At 42.9% G+C, this 19814-nt stretch overlaps 1 protein-coding gene across 2 annotated transcripts; it reads left to right on the top strand.

The window, feature by feature from the left end:
* Window positions 1–950: 950 nt before the first annotated feature.
* On the top strand, window positions 951–19019 carry LOC135538161 (transcription factor Sp2-like). Of its 2 annotated transcripts, none has more exons than XM_064964133.1 (8): window positions 951–1020; window positions 2166–2242; window positions 11432–12133; window positions 12423–12620; window positions 13328–13622; window positions 13889–14069; window positions 15906–16099; window positions 16564–19019. In XM_064964133.1, the coding sequence occupies exons 1-8, from the start codon at window positions 951–953 to the stop codon at window positions 16662–16664; spliced, it is 1818 nt and encodes a 605-aa protein (XP_064820205.1). In that variant the 3' UTR covers window positions 16665–19019. The 2 variants fall into 2 exon arrangements, with proteins under 2 accessions (XP_064820205.1, XP_064820211.1); XM_064964139.1 differs by lacking the exon at window positions 951–1020 and adding an exon at window positions 1027–2078.
* The last annotated feature ends 795 nt before the right edge of the window (window positions 19020–19814 follow it).

Raw genomic sequence — 19814 nt, 5'->3', positions numbered from 1 at the left:
TTGTTTTCATTGTTCCCCTCTAATCAGGGACTGATTTAGACCTGGACCTGGCACACAAGGTGTTTAAAATTAATTATCAGGTAGAACAGAACACTTGCAGGCTCCGGACCTTGTAGGGTAATAGTTGAATACCCCTGCTCTACAGGCTTATTATCCATGTCATAAATCAAATCAGCCTAAGGGTAGGCCACTAGGTACTAGTGTAAAGTGGTACTATAATGTTTTAATAAACAGAAATGCACATCTGATAGTTCCCCTAGACATAATTTTGCAAGCTTGATCATCATGCATAATAAGCCTATTTTGCATGCACTCAATGATTGCGCTACACCTGTAACAGATGACAAATGACTGGGATATTGACAAAGGTGTAGGTGAGTATTTAGAAAACATGCACATGTTATTACTATAGATTACCCGAGGACCTACATCACTACAGATCTGCTGTAATTTAGTTTGAGTGATAAACATGTTTGTAACAGTTTGCCTTGTGCTCTTATCAGCACTGCCTTCCTACCTTGTTATCCGTAAGCCTTATTGTGTGTTGACTATGACAAACTGAGTATAGCCTATCCATTCTAATAACATACTGTATCTGTGCTTTTGTCGCAGGTTGTATCTGATTCAAATGGCTTAAAACAAGCTCATTGATCAAAATGGATGTCATTCTGAGTTTGACCGATTTGTCCCATAGAGCCCTTATTGGACATTATAGACGTCATTTAAATGTAAAGGCATTATAATAGGCCCTTTGCCTAGTCCACCTGTTCCTTAAAATCCACCCTATTGACACTAATCTATATAATCCATTGGTTAAAATTGCGTCCATCGACGGTTGTGAGAGGATTCAGGTTATTCATTGGCTAAATTTAATTTCAATCACACTGAGAGCTCTTGTCGATTGGCTGGCCTGGGCATCCTTCATTGAACAACAGCGCGTGGATTGGTCTATGAGCGTGGGCGGAATCTTCCAGGGGCTTGCTCTTGAAGGCTCACGGAGAGCGAGTGTCGTCATGAGCGGTGGGTAGGAATTAAAACATTGGTGTTTATATTACATTGTACTTCGTAAAACAATTTGGTCTGTGTTAAACAAAACACATTGAACAGTTAGTGCTGGAAATTCCTTATGTTTAAGGTTGAATAGGAGCATTGTGCAAGCCACCTATGCATTTCCGGAAAAGGGCTGCCTTTTTTCCAGTATCAAAGAGTTTGATTTGCTACGCGTATCTAGCTTAGCATACTAGCCAGTAAAGCTGAATCCTGTTTGTAATTCCAGCTACCGATAGCTATACATTGATGCTAATCATTTTCGATATTTCACATTAAAACAAACTCCACATGCACGTATCGTCATGGGCTGTCTATTCCACTCAGTTCGAAAAGTCAGCTGCACCAAAAAGTATTTGCAATGCTATCTAATTGTTTCATTTCTGACTGCCAGTTAGCCAGCAAACCGTTTAGTTAGCAAGAAGCTATCTGTGTACGTTTGATGGCGGCGCTATTTTCAGGCCGCGCTCAAACATATTTTTTTTCTAAACACAAAATATCAGATTTTAAAGAGACAGTCACATTGTTCATGATTGCAACTGACCCCAATAATCCACAGTGCAAATTTTATGTACAGTCCAAATTTTTATTGATACTCTCGCGATACATTATCATGCTCGAGCTGTTTGTGAGATTGCGTGAGAAGTCCGACAGGTACCGAAGTCACTAACTCACTGTACACAAGTCGTAGCCCTCTACTGTGCCCATTTGCTAGCTATTATACTGTACTTTTGTTTAGGGCTTTTTAATTTTGTACTTCGTAGACGAGGAGTTGTAGTTGGCAATGCATGTGTCTGACAATCTTTTTTTTGTCATAGACCCGCCCTTTTATTACGGATTAAAGGTCACGCAATTTACACACATCTGCGGTGACTGGCATTCACGGGGTGGTAGCTAGCCATCCACAACTCATCTATTGGAGTTGCAGTTCCCATTTCCTTTGTGAACTGTCTTATTTGAATGCCTTTACATGCGTTTAGGGCAAAACAGCTCCCTCGGATGTAATAATTTCCTGAATCTCTGCAGCAGAGGTATTGACACCGACCATTATTTTTGGTACTTGAAATGTGTTAGACTATTTACAGTATATGCCATGAGTGTTTCCATGTGTGTTGCAGATCAACAGGACAGTATGGCCACCACTGTTGCTGTCAGTCCCAGCGAGTATCTCCAGCCCTCTGCCACTTCCTCTCAAGTGAGTCACATCTCGACTACTTCCTGCTTGTTCTTGGATGTGTAAATATCACACAGTGGTGTCTTAAAAGTAACTAAGGGGTTCATTATTTGACTTTAGCTTTTTATTCCTATTGTGAATCATGATGTTAATAGTTTATGTATTTTATTGGTAGCCTATGGTGAGATGTAGCTTAACCTCCTGTATGTAAACTGTGTTCCACCAAGGGCTGGGTGAAATTCACGATATATCTCTTTAAAAAAAAGCATTGTTGCACTAGAGTCATTCCACTTCAAAAAGCACAAGAAAGAGCATTTCGACACTCACCATCTCAGATTGTTCAGAAATCGTTTCTGTAGTTAGAAACGCATAAGATTAGCATTCCTGAAACGTTTTGTTGAAATATAATTTCATAACTGAGAAATTAAGTCAATTGATTGCATCCAAATAGGCCATTTTAATTTATAGGATTCATATAATATTCAATAAATATAGTACCTAACATCCAATTTGGACCATAATTCTTCCTAACAATGAGTAAGACATGAGGAATCCTATCAAATTAATCAAAAGCCACCCACGGACCCTCCCACGCCAAGCCCACCCAACAACCAGAATACAGTATCAGTTCTATCTCTAACAAGTAGTATGGAGCTACTGCGTGGAGTATTGTTCCTTCAAAGTTTCTAATATATACACACACACAGTTAAAGTTTACATACACTACATTCAAAGTTCTTGACATTTAATCCTAGTAAAAAATTCCCTGTCTTAGGTCAGTTAGGATCACCACTTTATTTTTAAGGATGTGAAATGTCAGAAAAATAGTAAAGAGAATGATTTATTTCAGCTTTTATTTCTTTCATCACATTCCCAGTGGGTCATAAGTTTACATACACTCATTTAGTATTTGGTAGCATTGCCTTTAAATTGTTTAACTTGGGTCAAACGTTTTGGGTAGCCTTCCACAAGCTTCCCACAATAAATTGGTTGAATTTTGGCCCACTCCTGACAGCTGCTGTAACTGAGTCAGGTTTGTAGCCTCCTTGCTCGCACACGCTTTTTCAGTTCTACCCACAAATTCTCTATAGGATTGTAGTCAGGACTTTGTGATGGCCACTCCAATACCTTGACTTTGTTGTCCTTAAGACATTTTTCCACAACTTTGGAAGTATGCTTGGGGTCATTGTCCATTTGGAAGACCCATTTGCAACCAAGCTTTAACTTCCTGACTGATATCTTGAAATGTTGCTTCAATATATCCATATAATTTTCGTTCCTCATGATGCCATCTATTTTGTGAAGTGCACCAGTCCCTCCTGCAGCAAAGCACTCCCACAACATGATGCTGCCACCCCTGTGCTTCACGTTTGGGATGGTGTTCTTTAGCTTGCAAGCCTCCCCCTTTTCCCTCCAAACATAACGATGGTCATTATGGCCAAACAGTTCTATTTTTGTTTCATCAGACCAGAGGACATTTCTCCAAAAAGCACTATCTTGTTTCCCCATGTGCAGTTGCAAACCGTAGTCTGGCTTTTATGTAGCAGTTTTGGAGCAGTGGCTTCTTCCTTGCTGAGTGGCCTTTCAGGTTATGTCGATATTGGACTTGTTTTACTGTGGATATAGATACTTTTGTACCTGTTTCCTCAAGCATCTTCACAGGGTCCTTTGCTGTTGTTCTGGGATTGATTTGCACTTTTTGCACCAAAGTACGTTCATCTCTAGGAGACAGAACGCGTCTCCTTCCTGAGCGGTATGATGGCTGTATGGTCCCATGGTTTTTATACTTGCGTCCTATTGTTTGTACAGATTGGAAATTGCTCCCAAGGATGAACCAGACTTGTGGAGGTCTACAATTGTTTTCTGAGGTCTTGGCTGATTTCTTTAGATTTTCCCATGACGTCAAAGTAAAGAGGCATTGAGTTTGAAGGTAGGCCTGGAAATACATCCACAGGTACACCTCCAATTGACTCAAATTATCCAATTAGCCTATCAGAAGCTTCTAAAGCCATGACATCATTTTCTGTAATCTTCCAAGCCCCCTACTTTGTGCAATTTCCGCCTGAAGACATACCCAAATCTAACAGCCTGTAGCTCAGGCACAGAACCAAGGATTTGTATATTCTTGGTACAATTTGAAAGAAAACACTCTGAAGTTTGTGGTAATGTGAATTGAATGTAGGAGAATATAACACAATAGATCTGGTTTAGATAAAACAATGAAAAAAAAACACATGTTTTTTATTTTTGTTATCATCATCTTTAAAATGAACAAGATAAAACAAACATTCAGATAGGATGATGGGGACAATTTCAGTGAAAAATAAATGAGGGCAACAGTACTTGTGCAAAGTTGATAATGATAACTTCCTAAATGAGTCACCCAGGTGTCCCACACAAGTAGCCCAAATGTACCCAAGTGGCCAAATTGGTGAAGGTATACATTTTGAAACAAATAACTATTTACAAAATACCAAAATGGTATTCTAACACACACCCCCCAAAAAATGTAGTGGAAAAAATGGGGGGGGGGGATAATTAGTGATTAAAAAATATATGAAAATATATATATACATTTACAAAATAACATGGGTAACTATTTACACACTTTCAATATTTGGAAGACCCTCAGTCCTCTATCAAATCAATTTATATAGCCCCAGCCTAAAACCCCAAACAGCAAGCAATGCAGGTGTAGAAGCCCGGTGGCTACGAAAAACTCCCTAGAAAGGCAAAAACCTAGGAAGAAACCTAGAGAGGAACCAGGCTATGAGGGGTGGCCAGACCTCTTCTGGCTGTGCCGGGTGGAGATCACAGTGGTTGTAGAGGGTGCAACAGGAAAGCACCTCGAGGAAAAATGAACAGTTTAGGGTTCCATAGCCGCAGGCAGAACAGTTGAAACTGGAACAGCGGCAAGGCCAAGTGGACTGGGGACAGCAAGGAGTCATCATGCCAGGTAGTCCTGCCGCATGGTCCTAGGGCTCAGGTCCTCCGAGAGAGAGAGAATTAGAGAGAGCATACTTAAATTCACACAGGACACCGGATAAGACTCCCATTCGGAGTCAGTGTCACTGTGAAAGAAAATGGCAGACACGCGCATCTCACATTTCATGACATTACATGTTTATATATTGCTTCTAAAATTTACAAAAAATCACAAATGTTATGTTATATTATTAATTTCTAACAAGGGCATTAGCATGATAAGAACGTATTACCAGTCCAAAACGATGTCCTCTCCCGTTCAAAAAATATTCCTCCACAATCGCTAAATCAATCGTCCTACAACAATCTCTGTCTCGTCTTCCCAATCAATTTATTCTAAAATTTTGTGTACATCTGTATATCTAGACTTAGATTCAGCTTTCCCTGATTTAGTCACCATAATGATTGATATATAAACAGCTGAATCTGTGCGTTTACCAAACAATGCAATGCGTAATGTGTTTCTCCTTCCGGTATGAAACCTCAATAGCGAATGACTCACTTTACGCTGGAGCTTACTACATGGGTTGGTCTTGCAACACATAAACATGGCATATTGCCATTTAGCTCAGCTGATTGGCTATCTACCCAGCTAGAGTTCAAGACGATCAGTGGTCATTGGGTTAAAAGACAGTCAATCAACGAAACAGCGGGCAAATCATTGGTGCACAATGATGTCATGACTTGTTTTCTTCAAATCGGTTTCTTTCAGTCAATACGTCCCGCGAAATTGCCCATCAGGTTTGATTGTGTTACAAACAAACCAGTTGATTGCATTGAAACCAAACATGACTGGAAAAGTCACGTTCTGTGTGGGTTATTTACCTGGAATGTGTCGTCGAGAATGGAATGAGACGGAATTCACGACACAAGCGGTTCACAAAATGTTTCGTGTTAGGCTATAGAAACGGATTTTAGCAAACAAAATATAATTTATTGTGTAACAATGAGCATTGGAATTGCAAACAGATGAAGATCGTCAAAGGTAAACTATTTATTTTAATGCAGTTTGTGAATATGTTACGCCTGTGCTGGTTAAAATTTTTTTTTTTTTTATGGGGCTCTATGCTCAGATAATCGCATCGTATTCTTTCGCAGTAAATCCTTTTTAAAATCTGACAACGCAGTTGGATTAGCAAGATTCTAGGCTTTCGATACATGCGAGACACTTGTATTTTCATGAATGTTTAATATGACTATTTATGTAGCGATCACCGTATGTTGTGGAATTTCAGCCCGCTCGCGGGGTCCGTGCGCAGAGAGGTTAACTTCTGACCCACTGGATTTGTGATACAATGAATTATAAGTGAAATAATCTGTCTGTAAACAATTGTTGGAAAAATTACTTGTCATCCACAAAGTAGATGTCCTAACTGACTTGCCAAAACTATAGCCTGTTAACAAGAAATTGGTGGAGTGGTTGAAAAGCTAGTTTTAATGACTCCAACCTAAGTGTATGTAAGCTTGCGACTTCAACTGTATATGAATCTGGTGATGTTTTTTCCCGATGTTCAGAGAAATTAGCTGTTGAATTCACTTGCATTCTTTACAATAAATTAGTGTGAAAGTACCAGGTTTTTCTCTGTTGCCACTGCCACCACACAATTTTATCAATTCTGCCAGTCTCTTGTGTTTATTAAATGGATTAACATTTTCTTTGCAACTTTGGGTAGAAAACCAATAGCTTTTGCTCATGATGAAAATAAATTGTGTGGTCAAGCCAGTCCTCCATAAAAGCAATTCAGGTTGACCTTCTCTTAGCTACCTAATGTTTCAACCCAATTCTCCTTGAATAGTCTAAAACATTGGAGCCCTCTCAGAGAGCTCCATCTGTATGGTGAATACTTTTTCTGCAGGCCCAAAACTTTGATGGAGAAATGTGCTAGTGACTAAAATGTTGTGACAACCCTAATAAAGTACAATTATAAACCATTGCATGGAAGTTGTATGTTTTTTAAATAAAATGATTCGAAAATATCTCTGTAGTATGACTAGTGACATTTACCATTATACCAAACCCGATACTATTACCATTGCAAAACACTATACAGTGTATGTTTTAGGACTTTTTATTATTGAAGACCATTGGAGGCCGTAGCATGGAAACCATTAGAACTGCTGTAGCCTAATGGTTTGCTTGTTCGTCAATCACCAGGAATGGTCTAATCCAGACCTTTCTTTAAGGGAGTAAACCAGACACAGAGGGGACTTTTCCTGGACACAAATTAAGCCTAAGAGAAGGAAAAACTGAATTGCGTTCATGGAGGACTGGCTTGAATTGTGAGGATGACCACACAATTTATTTTCATCATGAGCAATAGCCATTGGTTTTCTATCCAAAGTTGCAAAAACAATTTTGTGATACGTTTAAATTAAAAACAGGAGAAAAACAAAGTGGATCTAGGGTGTGGTAGCAGAAGCAGAAACAGCGGCATCTAGTGTGCAAAACTAGGTACTTTCACATTAATTTATGGTAAAGAATGCAAGTGACTTCAATGGCTATTTTCTCTGAATGGTGGGAAACATCACCAGATTCACCAGGAATACATTACAAAGGATGAAGAAGCAATACTCCAAGCGGCAGTTCCATACTACTGTCAGACAGAGAACTGATACTGGTTGTTGGGGTGGGATTGGCGTGGGGTGTGGGAGGTCCGTGGGTGGCTTTTCATAATTTTATAAGATTCCTCATGTCTTACTCAATGTTAGCAAGAATTATGGTCCAAATCGGATGTTAGGTACTATATTTATGGAAGATTATATGAATCTTACACATTTTAAAAATGGGCAATTTGGGTGCAATCAATTAGCTTAATTTCTCAGATCAAATCACATTTCAACAAAACAATGTTTCAGGAATGCGAATCATATGTTTCTAACTACATAAACAATTTCAGAGCAATCTGAGATGGTGGGTGTCATAGCTTGCTGAAATGACATGGAATGACCCACAATTAAAGGTCAATACACTGCATGCAATCTAATGAATTCAGGGATTGTAAAAAATATACCTCGGCTAAATATAAGACACACTAACAATTTCATTAAAATAGTTTAACCTGTTTTTTTTTTGTTGCAATAATCACTGATCTGGCTTTCAAGTCTATGAAAATGCCCTTTTTTGATTAAAAAAATATATACTGGAACCATGCACAATGCACATCCACTAATAATGTCCTTCTTGTAATAGGCATAATAGAAAATTGTACACGGGTCTCAGTAATTTCTCAAGCACAAGCCCACGTGCCATTGGGTTGCCAGCTAATTTTTATATTTAAAGTCTAGCCAACGTGGATCTATTTGCTTGCTAACAGCGTAGAACAGTTGAACTGTTATGAATACACCCTGCTGTCAGTCTCCAACAGCCTGCTCACTTTGTTTAGATGTTGAAATCAAGTGACCTACCTGGATAAGATGTTTATTTCTCAGAATGAGAACGAGTTGCCAATACCTTATATAAATGCGTCTTTTTATGCTCATTGCAAATGTATAAAACACAGACTAGACAGCTAGCACATAACAGTATGTGGCTAAAATGCTGCTAGCGGTACATGGTACCGCAATGATATTGGCTATCTGAAATCTTTGGGACGTCCCTACCCCATTGAAGTTGACATTTTAAATGTTTGGGGCTAGGTAAGATTTAGGGTAGGCATGTCCCAAGGATCACATATAGCACTAACCGTACTGCAATACTGCATGCGACAAACTGAGCATTCATTTTCCACAATCATGTTCATTGACACTCCCGTTTTAGTATGATCTGCTCTGTTCTAAATTTTGAGACATAAGTTTAGACATAAAAAGGGTATCGTTAGAAGGGGAATTAACCGATTCTGTTGGACCAAACCTCAAATGCAAGTTGGAATTGCTTGTTGTCAGAGAGGAAGAAGTGATCTTGTGGTGAGAGGCAGGGGGAGGGGCTTGGTGTCTGTGCGATTGGGAAGGTGCACGCACACAGCACAGGAGACGAGACCAAAAAGGGAAAAACGCTTATAAAAACGAACAAAAATAAAACTTTGATTCTTGTGATACAGGCATTTGGAACATTGCGCTAAAATATACATTCTAATTAAATATATCGCCCAGCCCATATCCATCCATGGTGCAAAAGAATGTGCCAAATACAAAAGGTGTAGACCTTACCATGAAATGCTTACTTACAAGCCCTTAACCAACAATGCAGTTTTAAGAAAATAGTTACTAAATAAACAAAAGATAAACAAACAAAAATGGAGCAACAATACAATAATAAGGCTATATACAGGGGGTACCGGTACCGAGTCAATGTGCGGAGGTACTGGTTAGTCGAGGTAAAATGTAGGTAGGGGTAAAGTGACTATGCATAGATAATAAATAGCAAGTAGCATCAGCGTAAAGGGGAGGGGGGGGGGTCACTGCCGGGGTAGCCATTTGATTAGCTGTTTAGCAGTCTTATTGCATGGGGGTAGAAGCTGTTAAGAAGCCTTTTGGATATAGACTTGGCGTTCCGGTACCGCGTTCTGGTACCGCGTTTTCCGGGCGGTGGCAGAGAGAACAGTCTGGAGTCTTTTGCCATTTTTAGGGCCTTCTTTTAGGGCCTTCCTCTGACACCGCCTGGTATAGAGGTCCTGGATGGCAGGAAGCTTGGTCCCTGTGATATACTCGGCCGAAGGCACTACCCTCTGTAGCACCATGCGGTTGGAGGCAGAGCAGTTGCCATACTAGGCGGTGATGCTCTTGTCGTGCCCTCTTCACGACTGTCTTGGTGTGTTTGAACCATGATAGTTTGTTGGTGATGTGGACACCAAGAAACTTTAAGCTCTCAAACTGCTTCACTCCAGCCCCGTCTACGAGAAAGGGGGCGTGCTCTGCCCTCTTTTCCTGTAGTTCACAATCATCTCCTTTGTCTTGATCACCTTGAGGGAGAGGTTGTTGTCCTGGCACCACATTGCCAGGTCTTTGACCTCCTCCCTCTCATCGTTGTCGGTAATCAGGCCTACCACTTGTGTTCTCTGCAAACTTAATGATGGTGTTGGAGTCGTGCTTGGCCACACAGTCGTTGGCAAACAGGGAGTACAGGGGGGGACTAAGCACACATCCCTGAGGGGCCCCTTTGTTGAGGATCAGCGTGGCAGATGTGCTGTTGCCTACCCTTACCACCTGGGGGTGGCCCGTGAGGAAGTCCAGGATCCAGTTGCAGAGCGAGGTGTTTAGTCCCAAGGTCTTTAGCTTAGTGATGAGCTTTGAGGGCACTATGGTGTTGAACGCTGAGCTGTAGTCAATGAACAGCATTCTCACGTAGGTGTTTATTTTGTCCAGGTGGGAAAGGGCAGTGTGGTGTGCAATATAGATTGCGTCATCTGTTGGGAATGGTGTGCAAATTGGAGTGGGTCTAGGGTTTCTGGCATGATGGTGTCTGATGTGAGCCATGACCATACTTTCAAAGCACTTGATGGCTACATTTGAGTCATACGGGTCGGTAGTAATTTAGGCATGTTACCTTGGTGTTCTTGGGCACAGGGACTATGGTGGTCTGCTTGAAACATGTAGGTATTACAGACTCGGTCAGGGAGAGATTGAAAATGTCAGTGAATACACTTGCCAGTTGGTTCAGCGCAGCGCATGCTCGTAGTACACGTCCTGTTAATCCATCTGGCCCGGCAGCCTTGTGAATGTTGACTGTTTTAAAGGACTTACTCACATTGGCTACGGAAAGCGTGATCATGGTTGTCGGGAACAGCTGGTGCTCTCATGCATGCTTCAGTGTCGAAGTGCGCATAGAAGTGCAGTGCAGTAGGATTCAATTCAATTCAATTCAGCTGTTATTGACAAATAGACACAGACTGCCACCCCTTACCGGAGACAGCTGTTGTCTTGTCAATGCATGGAAAACCCAGCCAGCTAGCTGTATGTTATTCATGTTGTCGATCTGCCATGACTTGTGAAACCTGAAAGATATTACAGTTTTTAATGTCCTGTTGGTAGGATATTCTTGAACAGAGCTCATCCAGTTTATTCTTTTAATAACTGGACGTTGGCCAATAGGACAGATGGTAGAGGCGGGTTACCCACTTACCGATGAATTCTCACAAAGCACCCGGGACCTGCGTCCCCTGTATCTGCGTCGCTTCTTCATGTGAATGACAGGGATTTGGCCCAGGTCTGGTATCAGCAGTAAATAATTTGTGTCCGACTCGTTGCACCCCTAACCATTTGTCCATCTCTTTTTGGTCCTGTCTACAGGACTCCCAGCCCTCCCCACTGGCCCTCCTGGCCGCCACCTGTAGTAAGATCGGCCCCCCTGCTGCTCAGGCCCCTGTCAGTGCCCCTCCTACCCAACCCCAACCTCGCCGTCTCCTCCCCATCAAGCCCGCCCCCATCGCCCCCGCCCCTCCCAAAAACCTGGGCTTCCTGTCCGCTAAAGGAAATGTGATCCAGCTGCCAGCTGGCCTGGGCTCCAACAACCCCGGCAGCCCCATCGTCCTCACCATCCAGCAGAGCCCTGGCCGCTCGAATCAAACATCCAACATCCAATACCAGGTGATGCCGCAGCTGGGAGGCACACAGACCATCCAGATGATGCAGCAGGGCGGACAGATCCAGCTCATCCCGGGTACCAACCACGCCATCATCACCACGCCCATGACGGTCCCCCAGCCGCAGCCCGCTACAGCGCCCATCACCCCGCAGAAGACTGTGGCCATCAAGCCGTCCCCCAGGGGGCGGAAACCCAATGCAGCCAACGTGGTGCGGCTGCCCAGCGGGCTCACGCTGCCCCTCAACGTAGCCACCGGAGATGAGCCAGCGGCAGCTCCTCCCCCGCCAACAAAGGGCAGACGAGGAAGGAAGAAGCTGGTGGCAGCAGCCCCTCCACCACAGACCACCTCTCCGCCCCCCGAGCAGATGGAGACTATATTGTTAGAAGCCGGGGAGAATATTATTCAGGTATGTTTGTTGTTCTGCTGCATTTGGTGTGGGGTCAACCATGACTTGTGGACCAATTCACTTGCTTGATTGGGCTACAAATGGGTACTAATTACTGTGTGTGTGTGTGTGTGTAAATGAGTATCTAATTATTTTATCTGTATTTCTCAAACTCAAAATGCAATGCTTTACGTGGGGGTTAGCCTACTCTTATCACCCCTTCAACCTCCAATATTGGGGTCCCTGTATGAGTAAGTATTGGGCAGATTTAGGGCTGTGTTTCATTGCTGCTCTCTCGGTGTTCTCCCAGGCGGGGAACCAGCTTCTGATTGTGCAGAACACCGGGTCGGGCCAGCAGCAGCTGGTGCAGTTGGTGCAGCAGAAACAGGAGCAGCAGGTGGTCCAGATCCCCCAGCAAGCCCTGAAGGTGGTGCAGGCTGCCTCCGCCACCCTGCCTCAGGTCCCCCAGAGACAGCCTGCACCCAGCCTGCAGCCAGAGCCTACTCAGGTACACACACAAGTTGTCAGCAAACTGACAGATCTAGGAGTTACTCAGAGTAGTTAGTTAGGATGCAAGGTGATTTGTAGATTGGTCAGTCTGAAGTTGTCAATGTAGTCATGCACACACGCACACACACAAAAAACACCTACAGGTACTGCATGCACACCACCTCTCTACACTCACTCCAGGCTATTCATGTTTATTTATTTTATTTTTTTTATTTATGCTTTTTAACTAGGCAAGCCAGTTAAGAACAAATTCGGGTTTACACTGATGGCCTACCAAAAGGCAAAACGACTCCTGCAGGGACGGGGGCTGGGATTAAAAATAAATATAGCACAACACACATATCACGACATGAGACAACACTACATAAAGAAAGACCCAAGACAACAACACAGTATGGCAGTAACACATGACAATACAGCATGGTAGCAACACCACATGACAACTACATAGTAGCATCACAACATGGCAGCAGCACAAAACATTATTGGGCACTGACAACAGCACAGAGGGCAAGAAGTTAGCGACAACAATACATCACGCGAAGCAGCCACAACTGTCAGTAAGGGTGTCCATGATTGAGTCTTGATTGCACATGCGCTTTCCAAACAGTTGAAATGTAATGGAAGTGGGACTTTAATACAGAATTGTGTCCAAATCTGACAGATTTGTTCCATGTTAGTCTGACACCCCTGTGCTCCTCTCAGCTGCTGATCAAAACGGCATCAGGCGAATGGCAGACTGTGCAGCTCCAGGAAACCACAGTTTCCACGGCAACAACACCCTCCAGCATGGTCACCACCACCCTGTCGTCCGTGGGGGCCACCAAGCGAACACTGGCGGGGGGTAGGAAGGAGAGGACCCTACCAAAAATAGCTCCGGCGGGGGGGATGATAGCATTGAACGCGGCCCAGCTCTCTTCGGCGGGCCAGGCCGTGCAGACTATAAACATCAACGGGGTCCAGGTGCAAGGAGTGCCCGTCACCATCACCAATGCAGGAGGTGTGTGTGTGTACTGTGTGTTCGTGACAAATATAAAAAGTGCTTGTCCGTATCCAAATCCACAAGGGCATATCCGCTCTATTTCCATACTGTCTTCCTTTAAAAATGGTTTGCATTCCATTGTACTTTTAGCAAGCTAATGGAGTCCTGCATGTGTGTCAGTATGTGTGTGTGTGGGCATGTCTGTGTAATGTATGTTTATATATGTACAATATATGTTTATTACTCATGTGCAATATGTTAAAGTTTCTCTACTGTTCTTTCAGGGCAGCAGCACCTGACAGTGCAGACGGTGCAGGGCGGGGCCCTCCAGCTGGGCGGCGTGACCTCCCAGGGCCACCAGGTGCAGATGGAGCAGACTCTGGCTCTGGAGCTGCAGGGCCAGCCTGGGGAGAAGAAACGCCGCATGGCCTGCACCTGCCCCAACTGTAAGGACTCCGAGAAGAGGCAAGTGGCTCTTACTAGCAAACTAGAGACAGGCCTGAGCACCTGGTGGAAAAAAACATGATATACAGTATAAACCCATATATTTATTTACCAATATGGAAAGTCTTGGTTGATATAAACTGATACCTGTATGGCAAAATGTACCCTTTTGTGAGATTGGGGCAGGGAAACAACCACGATTGCAAGCAACTACTTTCCATCCTCCTGCGTTAAATACCTGTGCATCAATCAGAAATATAGTGAATACACTACATGACCGAAAGTATGTGGACACCTGCTCATCAAACATCTCATTCCAAAATCATGGGTATTAATATGGAGTTGGTCCCCCCCCTTTGCTGCTATAACAGCCTCCACTCTTCTGGGTAGGCTTTCAACTAGATGTTGGAACATTGCTCCAGGGACTTGCTTCCATTCAGCTACAAGAGCATTAGTGAGGACGGGCACTGGCCAGAAGTATACAGAATGGTGTTGTCTGCGTAGAGGTGGATCAGAGACTCACCAGCAGCAAGTGCGACCTCATTGATGTATACAGAGAAGAGAGTCGGTCCAAGAATTGAACCCTGTGGCACCCCCATAGACTGCCAGAGGTCCGGACAGCAGACCCTCCGATTTGACACACTGAACTCTATCAGAGAAGTAGTTGGTGAACCAGGCGAGGCAATCATTTGAGAAACCATCGGTGGTGGTTGACAGAGTTGAAAGCCTTGGTCAAATCAATGAATACGGCTGCACAGTAATGTTTCTTATCGATGGCGGTTAAGATATCGTTTCGGACCTTGAGCGTGGCTGAGGTGCACCCATGACCAGCTCTGAAACCAGATTGCATAGCAGAGAAGGTATGGTGAGATTCGAAATGGTCGGTAATCTTGGGCGATTAGGCCTGGCCTCGCATGGGGTTTAGATCAGGGCTCAAGTTCTTCCACATCGATCTCGACAACCATTTCTATATGGACCTCGTTTGTGCATGGGGACATTGTCATACTGAAACAGGAAAGGGCCTTCCCCAAACTGTTGCCACAAAGTTGGAAGCACAGAATCGTCTAGAATGTCATTGTATGCTCTAGCGTTAAGATTTCCCCTCACTGGAACTAAGGGGCCTAGCCCGAAACATGAACAACAGCCCCAGACCAATATTCCTCCTCCACCAAACTTTACATTTGGCACAATGCATTGGGTCAGGTAGCGTTCTCCTGGCATCAACCAAACCCAGATTAGTCCGTTGGACTGCCAGATGGTGAAGCATTATTCATCACTCTAGAGAACGCACTTCTAGTGTCCAATGGCGACGGCGAGCTTTACACCACTCTTGTCAATGCTTGGCGTTGCGCATGGTGATCTTAGGCTTGTGATGGGCTGCTCTGCCATGGAAACCCATTTCATTAAACTGCTGACGTCGCTTCCAGAGGGACTCGGTAGTGAGTGTTGCAACCAAGGGCAGATGATTTTTACGCACTTCAGCACTCGGCACTCCCGTTCTGTGAGCTTGTGTGGCCTACCACCGCTGAGCCGATGACGCTCCTAGACGTTTCCACTTCACTATACAGCACTTATAGTTGACCAGGGCAACTCTAGCAGGGGGGAAATTTGACAAACTGACTTGTTGGAAAGGTGTCATCCTATGACGGTGCCACGTTGAAAGTCACTGAGCTCTTCAGTAAAGGCCATTCTACTGCCAATGTTTGTCTATGGAGGTTGCGTGGCTGTGTGCTTGATTTTATACACCTATCAACAACAGGTGTGGCTGAAATAGCCAAATCCACTAATTTGAAGGGGTGTCTACATACATTTGTGTATATATAGTGTAGTTAAGTTTGTGTTTTCTGTGTTGTGCAGGCCCGGCGAGGTGGGGAAGAGGAAGCACATATGTCACATCCCGGGCTGCGAGAAGACGTTCCGGAAAACATCCCTCCTCCGGGCACACGTGCGCCTGCACACCGGCGAGCGGCCCTTCGTCTGCAACTGGGTCTTCTGTGGCAAACGCTTCACACGCAGTGACGAGCTGCAGCGACACGCCAGGACACACACAGGTCTGTCCACCGTAGGGGACACACTGATACACACTGTAGGATGAATGTAGGTCAGTCTGCACAACACTGACTGGGTAATGTTCAGTAAGACACTGTAGCAAAATGTTTTTCAATGGATAAAATTCTGTGTTCTCATTGGACAAGTTCAGATAGTACCTCCCCTGTTTTTGAAAATGTTTTCCCCCTACTGAACACACCCCAGGAGGTACGTACACAGCAAGTCAGTCGACAATGCTCCATATGCCAAATCATTCTCATACACCTTTGTTTTCACCACATGTCAGGACTCAAGCAGACGATGCACATACAGTATGTTAGTTTTGCGGAAGTTTCCAGGACTCAAGCAGGCACTCAGATTTGAAGCAGAGATTCCCTTGCAGCAGAGAAGAATGGTATTGCTGTTTCATAGTTTTGTGTTATGCAGGAAAATTAAACCACTCATTTATTCTGTCTTTTCCTTGCAGGAGACAAGCGCTTCGAGTGCAACCAGTGTCAGAAACGGTTCATGAGGAGCGACCATCTCACGAAGCATTACAAAACACACATAAACACCAAGAACTTGTGAGCTGAGCTGTGCTGTATACCGACTGTATACACAGACATGCCCTGATGAACTAAACCCCATAGAGGGCCGCAGGAGAGGATACCAAGATGGGTGAACCCCAAAAAGCCCCCATACGCCCCATTCTCCTTACTCCCCCACAGAGGCTTCGTAGCCTGGTGTACATACCAATCCTCCCCCTCACGGACTCAACTGTTCCAGTCAAGTTATTAATGACAAAAATATATATATAATTATGGGCAGCATGCTTACCTATGTAGGCAGAAGGCGTATAACAGCGAAAGGTTATCTCCCAGAAAGACAGACAAGCGTGGCTGCTGTGTTCTGATGACCTCACGCTCTGAGCGCCATATCCAAATCCAGTCACCAGGCCTGAGGGAGGAATGAGAGCGAAACAGATAGATTTAGTCTACCCGAGCCCAAAAGGAGACTCCAGACACTCTTGCCCCTTCTTGTTTTTCCATGTTTTATTCTTTTCAATATTAATAATAACAAATATTATTGTTGTTGAAGCTCCAGAATAAGGTTTTTTCAAAGTTGATCCTCAAGCCCCATGAGTATCCAGGGTACTTTTTTCAGTCAAACAAATCCTATTCAGTAAATTGCACTACATGCATATCCTTTTACATAGTTTGAACGGTATTTGTAATTCTATTCTTGTTCAATATCAAAGTAATATTATTGATTTTCCAACATAAATGAATTGTTTGGAAAGAAAACATGCATACCTATGAGGCCTTGGTGACCACTTTGAAACCTTACACAGTTCCAGACTTGGAAAACCTAAGTTGGCAAAATAATTTGTGCATATGCGTACAAACATACATCCACACATACATGGGTAAGTATAGATATTTATGATGTTCAGACATAATACCCTTTTCGGGAGGTTTTTTGTAAATCGAAAATGTAATTTAGGTTTTGGCATTTTTTTGTTTGAGTGAAGAGTTACAAATTATTTTGAATACAGACTCCCTCCTAATGAGTTTAAATGTAGTGCTTTGCTATGTGTATATCATTATGATATTAACTAAATATGTCCCAAATATTGGTCTGGCATGACAATCATGTCATAAGATGAAGAGAGAAAAAAATCGACATTAAAATGCTTTCTCGGGCTTGTCACGAGTTATTAGATTACATTAGAAGTCATAACTTGTCTATTATGATCTACATTAAGATCCGTTTGAGGCAAATATGTTTGATAAAACATTTCCGATTCGTATGACATAAAAGTTGACAAGCTATCTACGTATTATTTATCTAAGGTTTCTGGTGTTTCAATTCCTTTAACCCTCAAGGGAGAACACCAGCGCTATACCTTTACTCGTAGTATTACAATAAGTTCTGTTCAATGAATACATATTGACTGTTTATGTAGCTAACTGCACAACAGTCTACATTTATTTTTCTTCAAATATTTAATTAACTAATCAGAAAGATTTATAAATGTCCCCCAACAAAAAAATATGATCCTCGTGCATTTTAAAATGAGATCAACGTTTCATTGAATAGCCAATATGAAAATAATGTCCAGTATGTCTGGATGCCTAAACTGGGCCTTGGGGACGGAAAGAAAGTCCTTCTCATATTTATGTTTGTATTGTATGTCCTGAATGTGTATATACAATGTGTCTGGGAGACACAGTAAAATGTAGGATAGAAAGTTGCACTGCCTTGTATTTTGGCCAGCCTGGTCAGAGCTGAAGGAAGTGGACTCTGTATAGTGTGAAAGGAAAATGAGTAATGTGACATTGTATAGCTTCATTCCTGCTTTGTACACCATTACTTCTAGATGATCCCTTTTCTATCGAATTTAAAGTTGCCTTAGACAGTTGCACCCAGTATTTAAAGAGATTTCTGTCTAATTTCCAGGGAATGGCATTTGTAGAGTTCCTTTTATTTTTGTCTAACTTATGTTACATAATGCCAATGTTTGTGCACTGACTTGAGCCCAGGTTGAAAATATGTGATTTTTATTTGATTTTTAAGTAATGATCAGTGGATGAGTTATTTTACCTAAACTGAAAAGGTCCTAATGTTGGTCTCAGTGAACCAGGTGCTTTTCCCTCTCTAAACCTAATCTACCACAGTAATAGATACATACCCTGTGTATGTCTGAAATGGCACCCTAATCCCTATATTGTGCACTACTTTCAACCACAGCTCTATGGTCTCTGGTCAGAAGTAGTGCACTATATAGGGAATAGGGTGACATTTCAGACTTCCTTTGTTTAACAGAAGTTCTCAGATATCCAGCTATTGCCCATCTTTTATAACTTGTATTAAGGCGCTTACTACAGGTGCTTGCTCCTTTTTTACAGTCACCCACCCCTTCAATAAAGCATTCAAACTGTATTCTGTGTTGTCCTTCTTCATTCAGGTTCCCATCAGCCTTCGCGAGAGATTGCCTTCACTGAGGACCATAGGGTGAATTTTGAAAAAGGTGTGTGTGTGTATAAGTATTTACCTGGCTGCCATTTGTTTTACATGGGGCGGCATGTAGCCTAGATCATTGGGCCAGTAACTGAAACGTTGCTGGTTTGAATCCCTGAGCTGACAGGTGAAAAAATATGATGTGCCCTTGTGCAAGGCACTTAATCGTAAATGCTCCTGTAAGGTGCTCTGGGTAAGAGTGTCCGCTAAATCAGGGTTTCCCAAACTTGGTCTTGTGGCCCCGCCCTGAGTGCATGTTTTGGTTTTTGCTCTATGATTACACAGCTGATTTCAAGTATCCAACTCCTCATCAAGCTTTGATTATTTGAATCAGTTGTGTAAGTACTCGGGCAAAAAAACTTTTTTTAATGACCTTTTATTTAACTAGGCAAGTCAGTTAAGAACATTTTTTTTTTTACAATGACGGCCTACCACGGCCAAACCCAGACGACGCTGGGCCAGTTGTGCGCTGCCCCGAAACGTGGGCCGAGCTTGGGAAACCCTATGCTAAATGTGCATGGCTAAATGAGAAAATAAAATCATTTCTTTTAAAATTGTATTTTCAGAAAACAAAAGGATTGAGTGTTTCCAAGCTATAGGGTCTCGGTGCTGTATCCCCTTCATGGATTGATGTCTGGACAGTTGACTTAAATGTGTTTGTCACATAATGTTCTTTAGGGTTAAAGCAAACTTAAGTCGATCTCTGATCGATTGTCT

The sequence above is a fragment of the Oncorhynchus masou genome, chromosome 5 (assembly GCF_036934945.1).
Source record: "Oncorhynchus masou masou isolate Uvic2021 chromosome 5, UVic_Omas_1.1, whole genome shotgun sequence".
Classification (NCBI taxonomy): Eukaryota; Metazoa; Chordata; class Actinopteri; order Salmoniformes; family Salmonidae; genus Oncorhynchus; species Oncorhynchus masou.
Note: the sequence above shows the minus strand (reverse complement) of the source record. Positions and strands in the feature narration are given on the sequence as shown.